General features: G+C 34.1%; 2 protein-coding genes across 4 annotated transcripts; one reads left to right on the top strand and one right to left on the bottom strand.

Annotated features, from left to right (window-relative positions):
- Positions 1-540: 540 nt before the first annotated feature.
- Positions 541-13,036, bottom strand: LOC124458365. 3 transcript variants are annotated; one of them, XM_047008394.1, is made up of 3 exons: positions 12,782-13,036; positions 3,897-4,790; positions 541-1,900 (listed from the first exon to the last, which is right to left on the bottom strand). In XM_047008394.1, the coding sequence occupies exons 2-3, from the start codon at positions 4,749-4,751 to the stop codon at positions 848-850; spliced, it is 1,908 nt and encodes a 635-aa protein (XP_046864350.1). In that variant the 5' UTR covers positions 4,752-4,790; positions 12,782-13,036; the 3' UTR covers positions 541-847. The 3 variants fall into 3 exon arrangements, with proteins under 3 accessions (XP_046864350.1, XP_046864348.1, XP_046864349.1); XM_047008392.1 differs by having other exon boundaries at positions 3,897-4,878; positions 12,782-13,021; XM_047008393.1 differs by having other exon boundaries at positions 3,897-4,875; positions 12,782-13,021.
- LOC124457229 lies at positions 8,300-9,535 on the top strand. Its single transcript, XM_047007510.1, has 2 exons — positions 8,300-8,441; positions 8,700-9,535. Exons 1-2 carry the CDS (start codon positions 8,300-8,302, stop codon positions 9,533-9,535), a joined length of 978 nt encoding a protein of 325 aa, XP_046863466.1.
- Positions 13,037-20,829: the final 7,793 nt, after the last annotated feature.

Raw genomic sequence — 20,829 nt, 5'->3', positions numbered from 1 at the left:
AGAATTCGAAAATCATTTATGGTTAAATAATTTTGCTTCAAAGCGTTGAGTACTTTATTACCATCATAAGGATAACTGTAAATATAAGCGCGTTTTTTGTCACGATCCTGCAAGAACATCAAAATAGATCAGCTAGGTTGATCATGAACTAGAAAAATAGGTGCCAACTCTTAAGCTTCTTTTCCACCAATCGCGAAACGTACTCGCAAGCTCGCTGCGACTGCCCGCAAGTTACTCGCAGCGAGCTGACAATGAATTGCAGCATAGTTAAATTATTTGAGCAAAATTTGTTGATCGCGCGAACAGACTCGCATGCTCGCAGCAAGAACATTTTGCGATGAGTGGAAAAGAGCCTTTGCACGAGACATTGCTGCGATTTTAACTACTGCTAATAAGATGCATATAATTGGTTTTATAAGCAAAAGATAACGTTCATACAGAAACTATTACACCATTCAACATTGAGTTCAAACTTATTGTTTAAGATATGATTTTCTGACCTGATCCAAACAATGGCATCGACTAGTCTGAACACGATCGTTAGTTTTACACATGTTATTTTATTAACTAAATTACACATTCTAATAAATATCAATAATTTTAAGCATTTTAAATAATAATTCAATTACTGGATAAGTAGTTAAATAATAACCAATTAACCCTTATAAAAGAGGATACTTCCCGTACGCAAACATCAGTTCATGTTCCTAGGGTTGTTCACGCCAGGTTGAATGTTTTGCGTATTAACTTGCATATACAATGTTTAGCAACGACGTTATTGTATTCAGCTACATTTATGACTTATGCAAAAATCTTTAAAAAAAAAAGACATAAAAAAATTTAATACCTAAAACAATTGAAATTCTGGTGTTGTTTCCGTGTAAGCCATGTCATTGCGCAAATCCTTTAAACGATAGTCTGCATACTCCTCCATGTTTTTAATTTTAACTAGTTTTGCCTCCTCTTTAGCATTCTGTGCATGCTTTAAAGCTATTTCACGCATTTGTGACGTATTTTCTTCTTTTTTATTGAGTTCAGAAAGACGTCTAAAATAATCAGATTGAACTAAACAATGCTCGATTCTCCGCAAAGGGGTTAACATCTCACCGTTCATTTCTGCTTTATATATGCACTTTATTAAGTCTGCTGCCTTTGATACATCCATTTCTCTTGGAGCAATGCTGGAAAATTCCCCAGTAATAGAAAAATTCAGCAACACCAGGGCTTTATATATACAAAGTTTGTGATAAGTGTCTGACCTTCGAAAAGGGACACCTTTCTCTAGAAGTTGAGATGCAACTGCAGCGGTTTTATCAAGAAATAGAAGAGACTCATTACGGAATTTCTGAAAACAATTCTTATCATTTAGATGCTGAAATGCACATATAGCAGCGTTCATACTATGTTCCATGCAAATCCATAAATGGCAAAGTCCAGCCTCACATAGCAGAGATAATTGATATCCTTCTTTACTCATTTTATAACTTTCGTAAGACTGTTTCTCTTTCCGATAAACAAGACTTTGAGAAAGACATATTCGACTTTCGAAAAATAGATTGTCGTTTTCACACTTGGTCAATAAATCATTATATTGATCTATATACATTTTGGCACTCCTAATGTCTCCAGCTTTATATGCAATGGTGATTTTTCCAGCCAAAGCAGGGAAATGGGGATTCATATCAGGAAAAGTTTCCGTTGCAAACTTACACAATTTGTCAAAACTTTTTAGATCCCCAGCATCTCTGTAATCAACAAGCTTTTCACTGAATTTGACAAAAAAGTTTTGTTTGTCTTTCGAACTCCAGAACACTGGCTCTACAGTAGTGAGGTCGTTTTTTGAATTTATAAATCTCTGCCACCATGGACCGATTTCCATTCTTGCAACCTGCCACCCTTTCTAGAAAATATTCAATGCATAAGTTGTAAAAAATCGTAAAAATATATTTCTACTGTCTGACAAAACAATTGACCTCATTTTATGTGACAAGTGACATCACGAAATTGTATGAAGAAGAACAGTTTTTTATGACTTGGGATAAAACGCGGAGCGGAATGCGGATCCGAAATGCGGAAGTGTAACGGAATGGGGTTAAAACGCAAAACGGAATTGGGGATAAAAGACGGAATTGAAGATAAAACCCGAAATTGTAGATGAAACGCGGAATAAAATTACCAAATGTTGTGGAGTTCTTTTTTATTGTTTATTCTTTTTGTGAACACAAAACTGCTTTGAATTATGAGAGATGAAAACACATACCATTAATAAAAATGATAAAAACAGCGTACAGAATGAGTAAGTTTATCATGTATATTTAATATGGCTTTAACAACCAACTCAACTCTCAATTTGATTTTCACAAGAATTACAACGTCGTATTTTCATATTAACAAAGGTATTTACAAATGATTCAGCGTTAGAATTCAATGCACAATGTCATGAACATGAGCATGTCATTTCAGCGTCCCATCTTTAATTTTTTTGTAATGGAAGAAAAAGTTGGTTTGTGTGTGAATGTAGTCTGAAATTCTTTACGAAATGAAACGCTTGATTATCATGTATACATAATATGGCTTTAACAACCAACTCAATTCTGAATTTGACTTTTCACAAGAATAACAACGTCGTATATTCATATTAAAGAAGGTTCTAATTGATTTTTGTAGCTTTAAAATAGTACTGACATTATCTTTCTGAACGATATTCATGCTCGTCGACATATTTGCTACGGTAATGAAGAGTGATTCAAGTTTTGTTGACAGGTTTGAAATATCAGTGTCTCAGTTTATAAAATATATAAAAAAAATGATTGGCGTATGCGCTATAAATGAATATAGTTTTGTTGTTTTATGTATCTGTGCAAACGATTGCAAATGTGGGTACTAGAATAGTTAGTGCACTTTCTACATACTAAATCCTAAACGCTGAAGGAGTTGTAAATGCTCTGGCCCAAAATGTTGTAAAAGATTTGTACCGTTTGCTTACTTAATGACAGCTGCCAGAATAAGATTATAACATTATCAAAATCCATTTCACGTGCTAGAGATTTGGATGAATAGTATGGAATTATATTTCTATATTAAAATGATATGTATGGCAATCCGTTCAGCACAAAGAATGAACAAAAAACTCTTTTATAAGAGTAAATTATGCAACATAAATAAATAAATCTTTAAAAACTAATTGAAAATTTAAAGTAATGGTGAACATTCTTAATTATAATATGGCGGAAATAAAAAATTCTCAATTTGGAAATGAGAAATTTTGTCATAAACCGGAAATTAGTTGAAGAAAATCTCGACCAGTGCGTAGGGAAGTCGAAAATGTTTTCACACCAAATTTTTTAACGGAAATGAAATACTAAAATCTTTTAAAAACACTTTCATATAAATGCAGCGCAATCAAAGTGGAAGCGTGCAATCCAAAATAAATAATTGACAAAGAACATTCACTGTGACTATAGGTTGCCTTACGATTCTTTAGTCCTACATCCGACAACAGAAACGTCCTCGTTAAGTCTTTTTATCAAGAATTCCGATCAATCACGAGAAGTGGAATGCAATTGACTATAACACGATTCAACGAGTCTCCCCAAGAAGCATATGATTGTGTTCACATTGGGCAACCATCACGACATTTCCAATTTTCCGATTTTCTCTTTCACTACAAACGTTTTTCAACTAATTTCAGAGTATTTTAAAAAGCTTTTCTTCAAACGAAATATTTTTATTTCCACTATAAGAATTAATGAATGTGGATCATGTTTTTAATTTCGAATAAATTTTTGACAATTTCTTTACTTTACTATTGGAATAGGTTTTTATTCATTGTCTTTTCCAAATGTAACTTTATAGTTAAGTAAATTATATCACCTCAAACTTAAAAAATAGCTTACCTCGTCATTCCTCATATAAGAAGAATTGGGCTCACCCGTAAACACTCCTCCAAATTGATGTTTTATAAACACAATGATAACGTAAAGGGAGTCAACATTATTACCATCATTGTCATGAACATGCTCAGCGAACATCTCCCAGTCAGTACCACACACAGGAGTTTTTTTCTCTGTCGTCCATATTAACGTATCCTTCATTACTGTGGACAGATCATCTTTTATTTTTTTTATGCTCTCTGAAAGTTTTTCTCCTTTAACAATTCCCTTGTCATTGATTCCATAATAAATGTGACCTCCTCTGTGGTTAGCAAAAGCAGAAACATATTTCGTTAACTTGTTATTTTTCATTTTTTCAACAAATGCTGTTTCCTTTTTACTTTCAAATTTCTTAAACTGAGTTATTTCACTTTCGTTGCATAGTACTTTTTTATCTTGAACAAATTGTTTAATATGATTTTCCTTGTCGACTGTACTTTCTACAAACTTCCTTTCAATAATATCAATGATATTCTGTCGTGGGTCATTTTCACCTAATTGTACAACCTCCGTCTGCGTGGGTAAATACATATTATAGTTGACAGTGACTAGCTTTTCACTCTTTTTCACGTTTAATATGATTTCATGCAAACAATAGTTGAGGGAAACATATTTTAAAACATTGCTCACACAAAGAAGTTCGCGAATATTCTGTTCAAAAGTACGAAAATTAACCGTGCAACCTTCGTCGATTTTCACCACAATACGCCCGCCTTCTGTATTCATTAGAGCACATATTGCATCTTGAATATCTGTTTTTAAATTATTTTTTTTCTCCGCTTGTACTTCGAGAAGATCGACACCTTTAGGCACGATCATTTTGATGTTGTAGAAATTCTATCTTAGTTTTACAACATCCTGTTGAAAAATTATACGATGTCAATAAATGTAGTTAGGAATAGGAAGACGTTTTCTGTTTTACTGTATTGGCAAAACCACTTTTCTGCTGAAGATAAGAAAAATCAAAACATAAGTTGTTAATGTGCATAAGAACACTCAATGTTTTCTGCTGATTTGAATGACGTTTTATGAGACAAATTTTGTAATCCATAATTTTAGCACTGTTTTAAATAAGTTGCTGTAGTTCCTTTCTTGTCAAGCATAAAAAAATATAAAGGAAAATCAGCTTGTTGCTGACGTTAATTCTCATGGAGAGTACGTAGAGTACCAAAACATAGAGTTTGTCAAGTTTTTAAAAGGGCTAACAATACTTCCTATATAATAATTGCAGATGTGATAACTAGGAAATGCAAAATTCAAAAACATTACAAAGCTTTAAAAAAACTTTTCAATCGAAACATGAATCAACCATAACTGTTTTATACATTTACTGTTAATTAACCTCACACAATTCTGATAATTAGGATTTAGCCAGTTGTGTATCATAAGGTGAACATTCGTTGATTTCATTGCAAATATAATTAATATAACTTTTCACAAGCTATAGTGTGAACAATCAGTTGTTCTCTTATATCTTGTTGTAGACAGTTATATATTACAAATGTAAGTTGTAAAACATAGAATCTGGACTTTGTAATCTTGCAATCTGGAATCTTAAGTAGAACCTTAAAATTTTGGAAACTTGGAATCTTTTTGTCTTAAATCATAAAGTAATATTCTATTTGCAAGTTTTAAAGACGCGTTCAGTTTGCAAATTAAACATATTATTCATTCAAGTTTGCCAGTTTAACATGTAATCTTCTATAGGAAAAAAAGGTGCATTAACGAGAATAGCATTATAGAAATGCGAGGGAAATTACTTTTAATATAAGAACAAAATCATATTCCCCCTGTACGTAGTAAGAGCGAATTTTGTCAATTGGTTTCATTCACCTTTACTAACAACCGTCATCGTGCACAAAAATCCGTAGTCTCTGTTAATAAAAACAAACTCCATTTACCACCAAGTCTAACATCTCATGAATAAGTGCTAGTTAAAATTTTACTCAAACGCGCTTCTGACAATAACTATAGTACAAAATGAACATCTTAAGATATTATTACTGTGATTATATATGGCATATTCTGACTGACTGACTTGTTGATTTCATACTTATGTCGATGAGAAGCTAAATGAAATTGCACCACTTGTAAAGTAACTATGTTATTTGTTCACATATAACTAGAGACATTAATATCATCAGCAGTCGACTCAGATAACCATTCAAGTACAAACAGTAATGCCGCAAAGATAGTAGTTTAACGAGTAGTAAACGATACTCAGTAGTTTAATAGGACATATCTTTGTTTACTGGTACGTCTTAGTTCAAATTTTGTGGGCTGATACAGACTGTAAAACACAAAGCCAGAGATTGCTTAACTTGGCTTTGACAATGAGTCAACAACCAAACAGCTTGTGTTATGATCACTTCTACACGGCTCTTTATGGCCGGCTGAAAAGCTTCCACAAAAAACTGCGTTTCTTTTGCCGAACCTAAACGTCCAGGCATTAAAAAAAACAAAACCATTGAAAGACTAAATCGATTTTAATAAGTGTTTTCAATGTGCTTCTGTTCCATTTCTTGCAGACGCCTGTAGATTTCAGGGAACTCTAAAAAAAGACTGGAACGATACAAAAGCCGTACGATAAAACGAAGACAATATGCCTGCTTTAGAGTGATTTTTCGTAAGTATAAAACACGCGTGTTGGGTTCGTGCATTGTCACAAGTATAGAAAACACATAATACATGACAATATTTTCACAATATTTTGTGTGACTTAATTCTATGTTCGAAAAACTGTGTCGTGTTTTCAACTTTAAGATTGTTATATAACAGAATTTTCATGACTGATTTATTTTTCTAAAAAACCAAACTGCTAAAAACGGAATACAGCAACGAACAGTCATTTGAAGATGTTGACGATATTGTTTTCAGTCGGAAAAATGTTTACATGACTCGAGAGCATTAGTTTTCGGTAAAAATGCATTGCAAAATAACCTATCAGTTATTTTTGACTTAAGGTAAAAATTTTAACTTAGCTAAGAAACAAAAGAACATAACTTTTCATGCGGAAAATGAACAAGCCCGGGCGTCTCTATGGTGTCCTGCTGCCTAGATATTACCTACAAAACTGCGCGAGGGCATGGATTATACCTGCAAAAAAGCATCATGCTTGGCTTTAAAGAGGGCGGCGAAGTTATCGTTCCACTTGTTTATAGACTTCACCCGTATATTTTAATTTCAACAGAAGCTCATGGGCCCAAAAATGAGGGGCAATATCCATGTAAAATTAATAAAACGTGTTTCAATAACTGACTTGAAATAAATATGTGCATAACTGGCGTTAAATAATTGTTGCTAAGGGCATTGCTAAGAACCAAATTCGCATTAATTACGCTCAGGAATTCGCACATTTTAAGCAAAATTTAAGCCATATTGTAACAATTAAATCTATAGAAGTGATGTAGGAGGGTATGAATTATAATATTAATGCTTTCTTTAGAAATTCAGAAAATTCTTCTAAGATTTTGCATCGGAAAGATATCTCCCTTTCTTAATATGTCGATGTCTCTTATTAGTTATTCTAGTCATTCAAATTTTTACTTAAACTTGCAATATGAATTACAAACTTCGTAATATAAACTTATCTTGGTAGCAATTGAACTGCATGAAATTATATATTATTGTATCTGAAAGTATCTTAAAGTGCCTATGAAACGAAATTTTGCGAAATTATTTTTGCTATTTCGAAAGACTTCCTTGTCCTGAGCCATAAGCAAAAAGCAGAATTCAAAGTCGAAACATAGAAATTATCTAACAACGTCTCAAACATGGAATTTTTACTCCGTTTTAAAAATTTACCTGAAGAAAGGATTGGTAACGAGTTGTGATCTTGCAGTGTGTATATTAGAGAGTGCTTATACAAAATATAATAACATATTAGAAAATAAGTTATTTTATTTGCTTCTAACCGTGAAAAATGTGGGTATTGAAGGACAATTTATTCTGTTGCCCAGCCGTATCAGTTGGAAGTATAACCAGCAGGAATTAATAAGAACACTGAGCAAACGATGAATGGCATTTCGTGTGAGGTTGTAAAACCAGCGAGGCAACATTCAAATATCTCATGGCTGTTAGTTCAAGGTAAATCAATTCATGGAAGATGTCTAACATGAAAACTTTTCTCCGAACTTTTTTAGTACCTATTGTTGAGTTTGGTCAGGTCAGGGTTTCCCTGCTACTGGTACCATGGAATCCAGTACTACCTGTCTCATGTGGGCAGATGGAGCTCGCCAGCCTTGGTCGGCAATCCATCTTTGGGAGTAAGCCCTGAGGAAAAATCAGCTTTGGAGAGGAGATGGGCGCCGCCAAAACTTGTCTAAGCCCATGGAATTGTTATGATAGGGACAAATAGACATATCGACATGCCGGATCGGTCGAGGCCCGGATCACCAACGACCGCGCTTCCTGCTGCAGTGCCGCAGGGTTATGGGAGTGAGAAGTATGCTACTGGGGCACAACCAACTCCAGCATCCACGGTACAACACCATCATTGGTACCTGAAATGTACGGACTTTGTATGCAAGTGGAAAGATAAAAGAACTTACACATGAACTTTCTAGATACAAGTGGGACATCCTAGGAATAGCAGAAGTGAAATGGACAGGCTTTGGAGTCATCACGGATGAGGGACAAAAGTTATGGCATAATGGGGATAACAACAAGCATAGACATGGAGTTGGCTCATTGTCAACAAGGATAGAGTGAAATCAGTGATTAGCTGCACACCAGTCAACAGCAGAATTATTTCGATTTGTATTGCAGCACGGCCAAACAACCTCTCCATCATCCAAGTCTACGCCCCGACCTCTGACTATGACGACGAGACAGTAGAAGAGTTCTATGAAAAACTGGACAGGACCATCAAGTCCATTCCTAAAAAAGACCTGCTGATTGTCATGGGAGACTTGAATGCCAAAGTAGGCGAGGATGCATATGACCTATGGCCTGGTACAGTTGGACGCTTTGAACTGGGAGAGACCAATGATCGTGGAAAAAGACTGCTAGAATTTTCCACGAGTTACAAGATGACCCTAGCCAACACACTGTTTCCGCATAAGACATCCAGAAGGGCAACATGGCACTCACCTGACAACAAGACCCACAACCAGATCGATTTCATTCTCTTCTCCTGCAGATTCAAATCCAGCATTAACAAAGCAAAGACCAGAACCTTCCCTGGAGCAGAAATTGGTAGTGATCATGATATGGTGCTGCTGACTCTAAGACTCAGACTAAAGAAGAACTACAAGCCTAACAGCGCTCGTATAAGATTTGACCTGGAAACATTACAGGATCCAACAATTGCTGCCACGTTCAAGGCAACATTGGGAGGGAAATTTGCTGTGCTCAATCTGTTGGAAGATTACATCAACAACCTCACAGACAATGTGAAAGAAGTGCTACAAGAAACAGCAACAGAGGTACTTGGGAAGAGAAGGAAAAAGAAGAAGCCTTGGGTCACAAATGACATCCTGGACCTATGTGACAACAGAAGAGAGCTCAAGAGGAAGAAGACCACAGATACATCCGCCGCTCAGAAGTATGCCAAAGTCAACAAAGACATTAGAAACAAAAGGAAGAAGGCTAAAGAGACTTGAACTTGTAAAGGCTCTAACCACCATCTGCCAAAGGATCTGGGAAAAGAAGCAATGGCCAAAAGAGTGGACTCGATCTTTGATCATACCCTACCCAAAAAAGGCAATCTCAAACAGTGCCAGAATTACAGAACAATCGGCTTGATCAGCCACCCAAGTAAAGTCATGCTTCGGGTTGTACTAAATAGACTGAAGAAACAGGTTGAAGAAATACTTGCAGAAGAGCAAGCAGGATTCATACCTAGTAGAAGCATAGTCGAGCAGAAATTCAACATCAGAATTCTCATAGAGAAGCAAATGCAACACCAGCACGAACTGTTTCACAACTTCATCGATTTTAAGAAGGGTTTTGATCGTGTGTGGCATGATGGCTTGTGGAAAGTCCTAAGGAATTACAACATCGACAGCAGGCTTATTGATGAAAAAAAGGCTCTTTATGATGGATCAACTAGTGTAGTTCTTCTGAATAACGAGACTGAACAATCACTCAGGACAACAGTTGGGGTTCGTCAAGGATGCCTGCTCTCTCCGGTTCTGTTCAACATCTTCCTAGAAAACATCATGACAGAGACACTATCTGAATTCCATCCATCAATAAGAATAAATGGTAGACCACTTAGCAATCTTCGATTCGCTGATGATATCGACCTTATAAGAGGTGCGAGGAAGAGCTTCAAGACCTCACTACAAAACTTGAAGAAGCAGCAAAAGCCTTTGGAATGGAAATCAGTGCAGAGAAAAGTAAGGCTCTTGTCAACAACATCAGCAAGCAAGGACCAACCAACATCACATTGAATGGACAAGCTTTAGAGGAGGTAGACAGTTTCATATACTTGGGGTCCATCATCACTAAGGATGGCAGTTCAATAAAAAAGATCAAAACAAGACTTAGCACAGCTACAGCAGCAATGACTAGACTCGGCACCATCTGGAAGAGCACAAACATCAGCCTCCCTGTTAAGATCAAGTTGTACAAATCACTGGTGATTTCCATTCTTTTCTATGGATGTGAAAGCAGGACGTTGAATGTAGAAACTGAAAGGCGGAGCCAGGCACTTGAGAACAAGTGCTACAGAAAACTACTAGGCATCCATTACTCAGAGCACAAGACCAACAAGTATGTCAGGCAACAAATTGAAGATGATGCAGGCAAACAACAACAACTCATAGCCATTGTAAAGCAACAGAAACTTGCATGGTTTGGCCATGTTAATCGCCACAATTCCTTGGCTGAGACCATACTCCTGGGAACCGTAGAAGAAGGACGTAGAAGAGGCCGTCAACGAAAAACCTGGTTCGACAATGTTAAAGAGTGGACTGGACACACACTAAACAAATTGCTGAGAATGACAGAAGACCGAAGACAATGGAGATCCCAGACTGCAGTCTCTAATATGACACCCCTACGACATGAAAATGTCACGGGACTGACATGACATGACATGACATTGTTGAGTTATTCTGATAAGGAAGTGTATAAATTCAAGTCGCCATGTCGCCGTTTGCACATCAGGTTATCTGTCGTCGTAGTATTTCTACGTTGTTACCAACAACTTGTATATTTTCGAGAATAACGCAACAATTTGATGTGGCTGCTCTGGATGTGGTTGTGGATATAGGAGGAGTGAGCCCGATAACAGCTTTTTTGAATATATCTGTTTTATGTATTTGGTAATTTTTATGAGTAAATATTTTCTGTGGTTTTACCGCGTGCATATGTACTTTATTATTCATTCCACAGACTGCGTATATTCCGACATAAATTACGAAATTCGTACCATCAAGATTGAAACTGCAATTCTAATGTTCATTTCTAAGATATATTCGTGCAGCTATAGTGCCGATAGTCAGATATTCGGCATGCTTGGGTGGATATTGTATTACATTATATTTACTTTGTCAGTGCTGGTACAAGTCGGTATACAATTTAATATAAATCATCATTGTTAAGGAAAATATCGTGATGTTTTTTGCTATTTTGTAATTATTACATCTATTCAGTGTATTTGAGTATCCAGCTTATATCGAGTAGGTTTTTGATTAAATGTAATACGAGAATTCCTAAATATGTGATTACAGCCACAACCAGTATATAAAATATTTTAGGACGATATTTATTGATTTTTGTAATGTTAGAACGTTTATATACATGTAGGTCTTATTGCGCTGGACGTAGTTGCATGAATTGTAAAGAATTGCAACATATGTTTCTTATTTGGCAACTAACTTCGTTTAGTAATAAATTGAACTGATTCAAACTATGTATCAAGACTTTATAACATAGACATTCCTGTATTTTGGTTCAACACACTCAAAAACGCAATTCTAAGCCACAATGTTTATTATATTTCTATGTACAAAATGGTGCACTCATCAAGACCTCTTGACCGCGCGCGGTTTTGAGCAGAAAATATTCACGTAGTCCAACTTTCAACTTAAAATTTCCCTACATTTGTTTGAATTGCTGGACAAGGTTGGTGTCATTGTGATCAGAAAAGAGGATATTTTTCGATAATACAAAAAAAATTCGCCAAATTTCATTTCATAGGCACTTTAAGTTAAAGAAAACTTGTCGCCATGCGGCCTTTCCAAACTTCTTGTAAATAGATATTTAAAACAGGCAACGATATCGAAATAATAAAGGAATTGGTCTAATTCATACGCTATCTAAAACCATTGAAATTAAAAAAAAATGCCATAACAGTTAAGTATTCAGTATTTTGATACACACAATGAAAACGTAGGTGCATAACATTCCATATTTGAATTTTTAATGACAACATTCAAAAATAACTTGGCAACTGCAATTTGAAGTGTATCGACATCAACACAATTTTAAATTTGAATTTAAAGCAAAAAACGTCCAAAGTAAACAAGTTCTTAAATTCAATTTGTCTTCAGTGGAATATAAACCTGATTTATAATCATCTTACTTAATTTCGATTTATACTGTTACAAGGCAAACTGATTATATTTATCTCCCTTTTCTCAGAAATAATTTCTCGTCGCAAACTTTAGTGCTGTGATATTTTATTATACTCTACTACGTTCTCCGTTTCGTAGGAATATTTTGGATTTCCGTGGCTGTTTTTAGTGTCTCGATTTTCTAGGTATCGCGTTTAAATTTCATAACAGAAACCTTAAAAATATTACGTTCTGGTCCAGTGTTTATTACATTTGAAAGTTTATTTGACATAAATCAAGATATCTTCATGTTACTAGGCAAGTAATAGCTGTGCAATATTTTACCTTAGTTCAGAAAATATCTCGCGTATTCATAGCACAAAAACTGCGGGCTGTTAGAAGACTCTAATTCCTTTGTTGTGACAGCGAGAGACAGACGTAGACGTAGATGAGTTTCAAGTCAGAACACTTATCTCCTGATCATATAAAAAATCTACAATCAAGCTCTTTGATACAATGAAATTCTTTAAAACGAATTCTTCCATTTCAGTGCAAGTCTCGTGCGTATAAGTTTTTCTAACGTTCAATACTCGAACTTTGTCACGTTCAGACAAATAAGTAATAACATTAACTAAAGTGAACTTAGCACAACGCTTGACTTCACTCTCAGCCCCAAAATTCATCATCAGGTAATATGTTGTGATAGGCTGATTGTTGCCATTTGTCATTTTAGTATGAACATGCAAACTCGATGAAAACAACTGCAGATAATTCTACCAAAAATTTAATAGTTTTCTATAATACATCTAATAATTTTTAAAAAACATAGCCTTTTTCTAAATAGTCAACCAAGTTGTTTAAAAGAGTCCCAAAACAACTCAATTGAAATGTTTCAATCGACTACCACGACTTTCATCAAGTGTTAAAAAAGAGACTGAATAACTTTGACCTTGCTCATTCAAATTACATCTGATGTAATTTGCTTGATTGACTAAAAAAACTAACAGAGAGCAGGGGCGTGCTGGCTATGGACGAGACAACGAGAAATCGTTGTAGGCACTTTACATGAGCGTAGGATATTTGTTATATTGGGGGCTCGTACGTGCATGCTATAATTCATTGAAAACAATGGACTTTAAAGGAATTTAACAGCATATATCCTGCACATTTATCCCTTTACACAAATACTAAAAATTGTGAAAGTTAAAAAATACTCTGGATACGTCAGTTTATCAAAGCAATTTCTATGGAAAAGTTTCAAGCAAAGTATATCAAGTTTATTTTTTTTTTTTGTGAAATCGGCCTCTTAAATGCTGCATATTTGTTGTTCTTTTTGAAGCTCCAGCACGTCACTGACCATGAGAAAATTGGCGCTCAACATTAAACTAATGAAAGATGAACATTATTACACGAATGGTTTGTCAGAATAAAGTTTTAACATAATAAATGATTGCATATAGCAGGTTAAAAGCTCTTCAAGTTTATTTTACAAATAAAGTTGTGCTGGACATAAACTACACATTGATAAATCAAGAAAACAAGTGTATGAAGGGAACATGTTTAAATTGGGATGTATCAGAAGTTAAAACTATATATAGTCTGACAGTTTTACGTATTCGTCAAAACTTTGTTGAAGAGCTTCACAATTGTTTGGCCATAAAGATATGCTTTAGATCAAAGATTGAAAAAACTAAAGTTATCACATCATTTTGTCTACAACACTTCAAAAACCATAAACAATGCTTTTTATTTTATAACCAACCTTCATTTTTTGCTACCTTCATGCTATCATTGCTGTATCACCAGTAAATTTTTTTCGGTACATCCTAGAAGTGCAAATATTTCAAACAAACGAAAGCCAAAAGAATTTAGTTTGTCTCTCTAGAAAACCAAAGTGTTTTTGTAAAGCAGGAAGCCGAGAAGGGTCTTGTGAATATCTGTAGATTTCGTTAAAATTTCAGTTATGGAGAAGAAAATTTTACTGTGAAACAAAATGTTTATAATTTATAACATGAATATGTAACAAAAATGTTAGAAATGAAAACAACATCGAATTTTGTCTTGCATTCTTGACTGCGGGGAAAGGAACTCTTTCGATGCTTGAAGAAGGCGACAACTTCCTTGGGACAGTAACCTCTACCTCAATGAGGTTTTGCTACAAAGGGAGAACATGTTTACTCATGTGACATGCTGAGTTGCCCTTCCCTCAGTTTAAATAGACATAGGGACGCAGAAACATCAGTAATTGGGTTTTATTAAATGCATTTTTTGTTGAATAAGTTTTTTTTATTATACAAGCTGTGACCAAGAATAGATGAATATTTGCCCCCTCTCCCAATTAACGATACGGCGTCCCTGGCTGTGCTTCCTTCTTGCACTTCTGAAATTTGTATTTTCTTGGGCGAGTTTCTCCATTTACATCAAACGTAACTGGTATGCATAAGAGCACACGCCAATATTTTTAGGTGTGCAGTTTTTTAATTCATGTTGAATAATAAATGATAAAACTGCTCACCGACTTTGCCGAGTATTCGGCGAACATTGCTTTACTGTCCTTGACTGACATTAAAATAACTCTCCCACTAAGTACAGTACATTAACACGTAAAAAGTTTAAAAATTTGGTGGAGACCATTTCATTTCCTGTTATTAATGTGCAGTGCATCTAAGAAATGACTATATAAAGTCATTACTTAAGAACCAAAAATAATACACTAAACGAAAAATGAAGAAACATCAGAAATATACGACTTAATAATGTGTTTGCATTTATAAAGAAACATTATAGGTGTTATTAAAATTATAGTTGAATTTCGCAAATTTCAAGGACACTTGAAAGTCAACCTTTACCTCCCACTTCCTGTGCAGTTGATTGCCATTTCAAATTACACGCTTTCTGACTTTAGTCCAAATGATAAAATACAAATACAGAATAAATCTCATTCATTTAGTGCTCTATATAACCACATTTCAAGTCGATTTAATGTTGCTTCACTACATTAATTTCATAATAATATAAAATAAGCAAGAAACTGAAAAAAATTTATTTACATTTGGATAAATGTGGAAGTTAATTTAGAATCTAATTTCTTGCAATATGTCCTTACTAGCAAAGACAATATCAACTTCCCTCTGTCGATGTGTGATTATTTCCTTTTTACTGTTCTATATTGGGATTTTTTTACGTCTTGAAATAATTGTTCAAAGTTCCGTGATCTCGATACACCTACGATTACGTAGTTATTGTCAATTGAGGTTTTTTCCGCCTACTCCTACGCTTCAAACACAAAGTTCCTAATGTAAACATTAAAAGTAGAAACTCCTAAAATTTTTTCAGTGGTGACAATTTTGACGTATATTTCTTAACATTGTCGAATGTTAAGGCATGTGATTGTTGCAAGAAGTACTAACACCTCATAATCTTGCCACATGGAAACATAAACTTTCCGTCGACTTTTTCCTACTTATTCTTCGTGTTTGTTTTTCCCAAGTCATTTTTTGTTTATACACACAGTATATATTTTAATATTTTTTTTCAAAAGACTGGGTTAAGAATGTTGCACTTTCTTTTTTTATAAGTAAACAATATTTATATATGTGTAGCTGTAACATATTGCTGCTTAGTAAAATCAAAAATGTTTCAGTTCAAATATGTTTATACTATAAATATTTTATCGGGAAAACATATTTTGTAAAGAAAACCAATTCGAGATTTCGCAAATATATCTGCCAATTTGAAAAAATGATAGCCCATCTACAAGCACCAATTTCAGAGCTCGCTCTGTCACAAATTATTTGAGAATATGAGCATGCGTTGTCAACTCCACAAACTCTTCAAGCTCATGGTAACGACCAACTGGATTTACTAGTACCGATTTTGGAGTAATTAGCTCGCTCAATCACAAATTTCAAGACAATCTATCTGTGCATGCGCAGACTGCTTGAGCATGCGCAGTCAACTTGACCAGCTACCCAAGTTCATGGTTGTGGCAACAAGCAACTGCATCTACTAGCACCAATTTTGAAGTAAATAGCATGCTTAGTAACAATTTAATAAAGAAATAATCTGCGAATGCGCTCGAGCATGCGCAGTCCACTCAAATAAGTGTTCACAGTCATGACAACGACCAACTATATGTACTTTCACTACATTTGTGTCAATTAACTCAATTAGTCGCAAATTATAAAAGAAATCAAATTGGCATGCGCAGTAACGATAACAATCATCCCACAACATTCGTAAGCCTTTAAATTTTTGTATATATATATAAAGGTAAAACTTCATACAGTAAATGTCAACTAGCAGTGGATGCAGTGGCTTAAGCGCACACACTTCGGAGGTGACCGCACTCTCCCTGCGTACCCAGAGCAAAGCCAATCGCAGGTGATCTCATGATCTGATAGACGGAAGATTGCTATTGGCATCTCCCAAGTATGATAGCTTGGAGGGGCGGAAATTTTCTACCAAAACTTCAACATGCGGCGTTCTAGCACCTTACACATCAGAAGGTGTTAGGAAACGTGGCCGAAAACGGGTTTTTTTGCTTTCGAATTTTGTCTTTTCGTTTTCTTCTCATAAAACAAATCAAGCAATACTTGAATTAACATCTTATGACCTTGTCTTTTTCTGACACTTATAATTAAAGACAACCTTAAACATGTTTTAAACAATTTTTATCGGTTTATATCTTCCTAATTTAACTGACCCATTTACTTTTTGTCATGTATCACGAGCAAACCATCCATATGCTTCATGGCAAACAAACAAGGATTATGTGGTTCTCTTGGTTAACATGCGACGCAACTAGTGCTCAACTATCTCGGGGTGTCCGGATGCATGCAACGAAAATGGGATTTTTTGGTTTTCAAAATTTGTCTTCATACATCATTCTTGCTGAATATCCTCAAGTGAAGTAGGATCACCAATAATCTATTAATTATAAAAACATAATTTATCCATACAATTATAGCAAAGTTACCATAGGTAGATGACAATTATTAAAGCAAGAAAACTTAAATTGAATATATCGTATAAAGTACCTCAAATCCCGAGGATTTCTCGTATCGAAAAGATTCTAAATTAAAGATGCAAGTTAAGAAGAAAAATTTTGAAGAATTGAAACTAGAGAATTTTTCAACAAAAAAATTATGAAAATACCTGTACCATCACAAGATTCTTTGACGTCTATGCTCTAAAATAATAGTCATAAAAACGACAATTTCAAAAAACATAAAAAAACTAAGTAATTGTAACATTGGTGAAAGATACAGGATGAACATGAAATCTTCTCAGAAGACGATGGAACGAGACCATAACCATTTTATGTGAAATTCTTGCCAAAAACTTTTGCGTAATCCGTTAGCATACCATGAAAACGGACTTCTGGTTTTGGGGACTCTTTACTAGCAAACCACCTCAACGTCTTCAGGACAATTAAGGTCTACTGAACTGATGCCACAAAGCTTAAATAACGATGCCCCTCCACTAGCCATAACCAACATGTTACCACCAGAGATCTTTCTTGGGTAGATCAAGGTTTTAGGAACTTCAGACAAGGGTTGTGTTGAGCTGACACCTAAAAAAGAACAAATATGGATACATGTTGAAGTGGAGAACAAGAATGGAAGTTAAATAAGACACACTACGTATGTTCATTGATGTTTAACAGGGGTACACATTAAAGAATAACTATGGATCACACTAGTCTAAACAAATAGATACATCTAATTAATCCATCTTTCCGATGGTAAACACACGTGTCAAAAAAACGTGATCAAATTAAAAAATTCGTTCAATCAAATAGTCGGACGTAATATTGTATTCGTTGAAGAGAGCCAATAAAATAAAAAGATTCTCTTGGGGCATTTGTAAATCTTATTTTAAAAATACAGATAGACTACTTATAAAGGCAGAAGGTGTAACAATGAATAAAAACCATTGTCCGTCAAATCAAAGAAAGCTTGGATATGATAAAAGCAATGTATAGATACAAAGTTTTAGAGAAAAATATAAAACATTTTTAACGTTGTCACGGACATTACGTGTTGATGAGTTTCATATGCATTTGTTAAAACAAGCTTAAGAAAACAAAAAGGGCATGACAAAAATATATGTCATCAAATTACTGTAATCGATCACACATTTTCACCCAATGACTCTTATACATACATTTTAACACATTTTCATGCAAAAATAATTATTTAGCGTGAATTATAGTTTTTTGATAAAAATATGAAAAAATGTGAAAATTACATTTTTTGCGTAAAAATGTGAAAAAACGCGTGAATTATAAACCTTTGTGAAGATATGAAAAATGTCTGATACATATATTTTGCATGAAAATTATTAAACTGTGTGACTTAAAGTCTTTTGGTGAAAACATTTAAATATTTGCCACATGACAATGTGTGAATTGACTACCAGGGGCTGATCCAGAATTTTTTAATCGTCAGTCATAAAAAGGCAGACGCCGTACAAATTGCAATTTCCAGGTTTTTGGAACACATTCAAAGCAAATTTTACAGGTTTACAAAATGATTAAAGCCTTCGTTTTTTAGTTTTTTTTGTCCAAACTAACAAATGTCAAGGCTCTTTAGTATTTATAGTGTAAAGCAATAATGTTATTCATGGCATGGAAAGTAGCGCTGTCTGTCATTTTTTTCAACAATAAAGCAATACGGTAGGCAGTTGCGTTGTCTGATACTTTTAAAGTAACGTATCAATAAAACATAAAGCAAATTTTAAACAGATATTACCTTCAGCACATTATCAATAATTCGTTCAATATCAGGAATAATTTCTGAATGAATTCAATACATGTTGCATAAGAAGATTTTGAAAGGATGCAAGAGAAGCATTAGGCACACAGAAAACTGTCTGCTCTTTAAAGAAAATGTCTCATTTGAGTTTTTGGTAAATAGTTTTACTTCATTTACAAAAAAAAGGATATTATATAAACTTCTTCAGATTTTGATAAAAACAACAAACTTTGCTTAAGAAATTAATGAGTGGGATGTACCTAAAGTTATTCTTTTCATTGCACCTGTCATTACACAACAAAATATGAAGATCAACTGTTGGATTATTCAATTTTGTTTGTAAATGAACCAAGGAGGTCAGGATTAGTTTTGTTAATGTGGAGTGCTTTTTTGATTTTAAGGGAGAATGAGGTGTCGGCAGTGTCGATGATTTTGAGGCAAGAAGGTGAATAGTTGGTTTTACATGAGTGAGATTAAAGAAGGTGTCGGTAGATATGAGAGTTTTTGTCTGTTGTGGTATGTCCCTGATTCTGGTGGATAAATAACGCGAAGTTTCGTCAGTGTATCGGGAATTACATCCCGCGCAATTAAGTTCTTTTACCACCATAGATTTAATCGAATCAGGGATTGGGTCTTTGAATAAGAAAATGTTTTTGATTTTGAATGATGTGAAAATTAGTAGAATGTCTATACCTGTACAGAAGCGTTTTATAATGTTTTTAAGTGTGCGTTGTGTGTGTCGTGAGTAATGTCCGATATATGGTACATTGAAGTATAGAGTTGTTATTTTAGAATTTCCGTTTTGTATTGGTCGAGATCGTCGTGTCAGGAGACTCGATGTCTAAGTCGAGGTTGTTGCTTTGTTTGTTGTCGAGACATCTTTTTATAAATATATAATTAAAATCTATTTAATGAATTTATTATTATTAATAAAAAAACAAAATACAAAAAAATTAAATAAAGAATTAAAAAAATGGAAAAATGAAAAAAACACTTTATGCTACTGCAAAAGTATGTAAAAATGTAACTTTACTATTTTTTTAATTACTAATAAAAGATCAGGTCAAAAGGTCTTTTGCTAATATAATTGCTATATAAAGAAAACTATTTTTTAACTATTGCCTTTCTTGTAGAGCTTGCCCAAAATATTAATATAAAATTCTCCATAATTCATATCAAATACCAACTGAATTTCAGCTTATTCATTTTCATGCTAACGTTTGCTGCAAAGATAACAAAGAAGTAATAGAACACTTTGCAAAAAAATTGAACTGCTTGATAAAATAATAAAGAAATTGGATTTTAATTACAATAGGAGAAATAATTAAAATCTATATGCCATATGATCACACCTATAAACTATACAACAAATTACTTTATAAATATTGTTTTAATTGTCCATTATGTCAAAGTCATGGAATTAAATTATTTTGTTTTGGTCGTGCATCATTAACACAAGCAGAATCTATCAGGTATCACGCAGATATTCGCCGTAAAGGAAAAGAAACAGAAGAAAAAATTAAAAGAAAATAAAAAATTATACAAGAAAGAACTTAAGGAAATAGAAACTAAACAAAAAACATCTTAATTACATAAAATATCTTTTTTTCAGATATTTAATATAGAAAAGATAAA

This window comes from Xenia sp. Carnegie-2017, unplaced genomic scaffold (genome assembly GCF_021976095.1).
Source record: "Xenia sp. Carnegie-2017 unplaced genomic scaffold, XeniaSp_v1 HiC_scaffold_6, whole genome shotgun sequence".
NCBI classification, from domain to species: domain Eukaryota; kingdom Metazoa; phylum Cnidaria; class Anthozoa; order Malacalcyonacea; family Xeniidae; genus Xenia; species Xenia sp. Carnegie-2017.
The sequence above is the reverse complement of the archived record's forward strand: the minus strand, read 5'-3'. Positions and strand labels throughout refer to the sequence as shown.

Bases quoted from the DNA above. Each gene is read 5' to 3' on its own strand.
- LOC124458365 (XM_047008394.1), bottom strand. From the start codon at position 4,751: ATGATCGTGCCTAAAGGTGTCGATCTTCTCGAAGTACAAGCGGAGAAA. The intron at 1,901-3,896 runs GTAAGCTATTTT...AATATTTTCTAG, and splicing joins CTTATATGAGGAATGACGAG to AAAGGGTGGCAGGTTGCAAG.
- LOC124457229 (XM_047007510.1), top strand. From the start codon at position 8,300: ATGCCGGATCGGTCGAGGCCCGGATCACCAACGACCGCGCTTCCTGCT. The intron at 8,442-8,699 runs GTACGGACTTTG...TTTGTATTGCAG, and splicing joins CCATCATTGGTACCTGAAAT to CACGGCCAAACAACCTCTCC.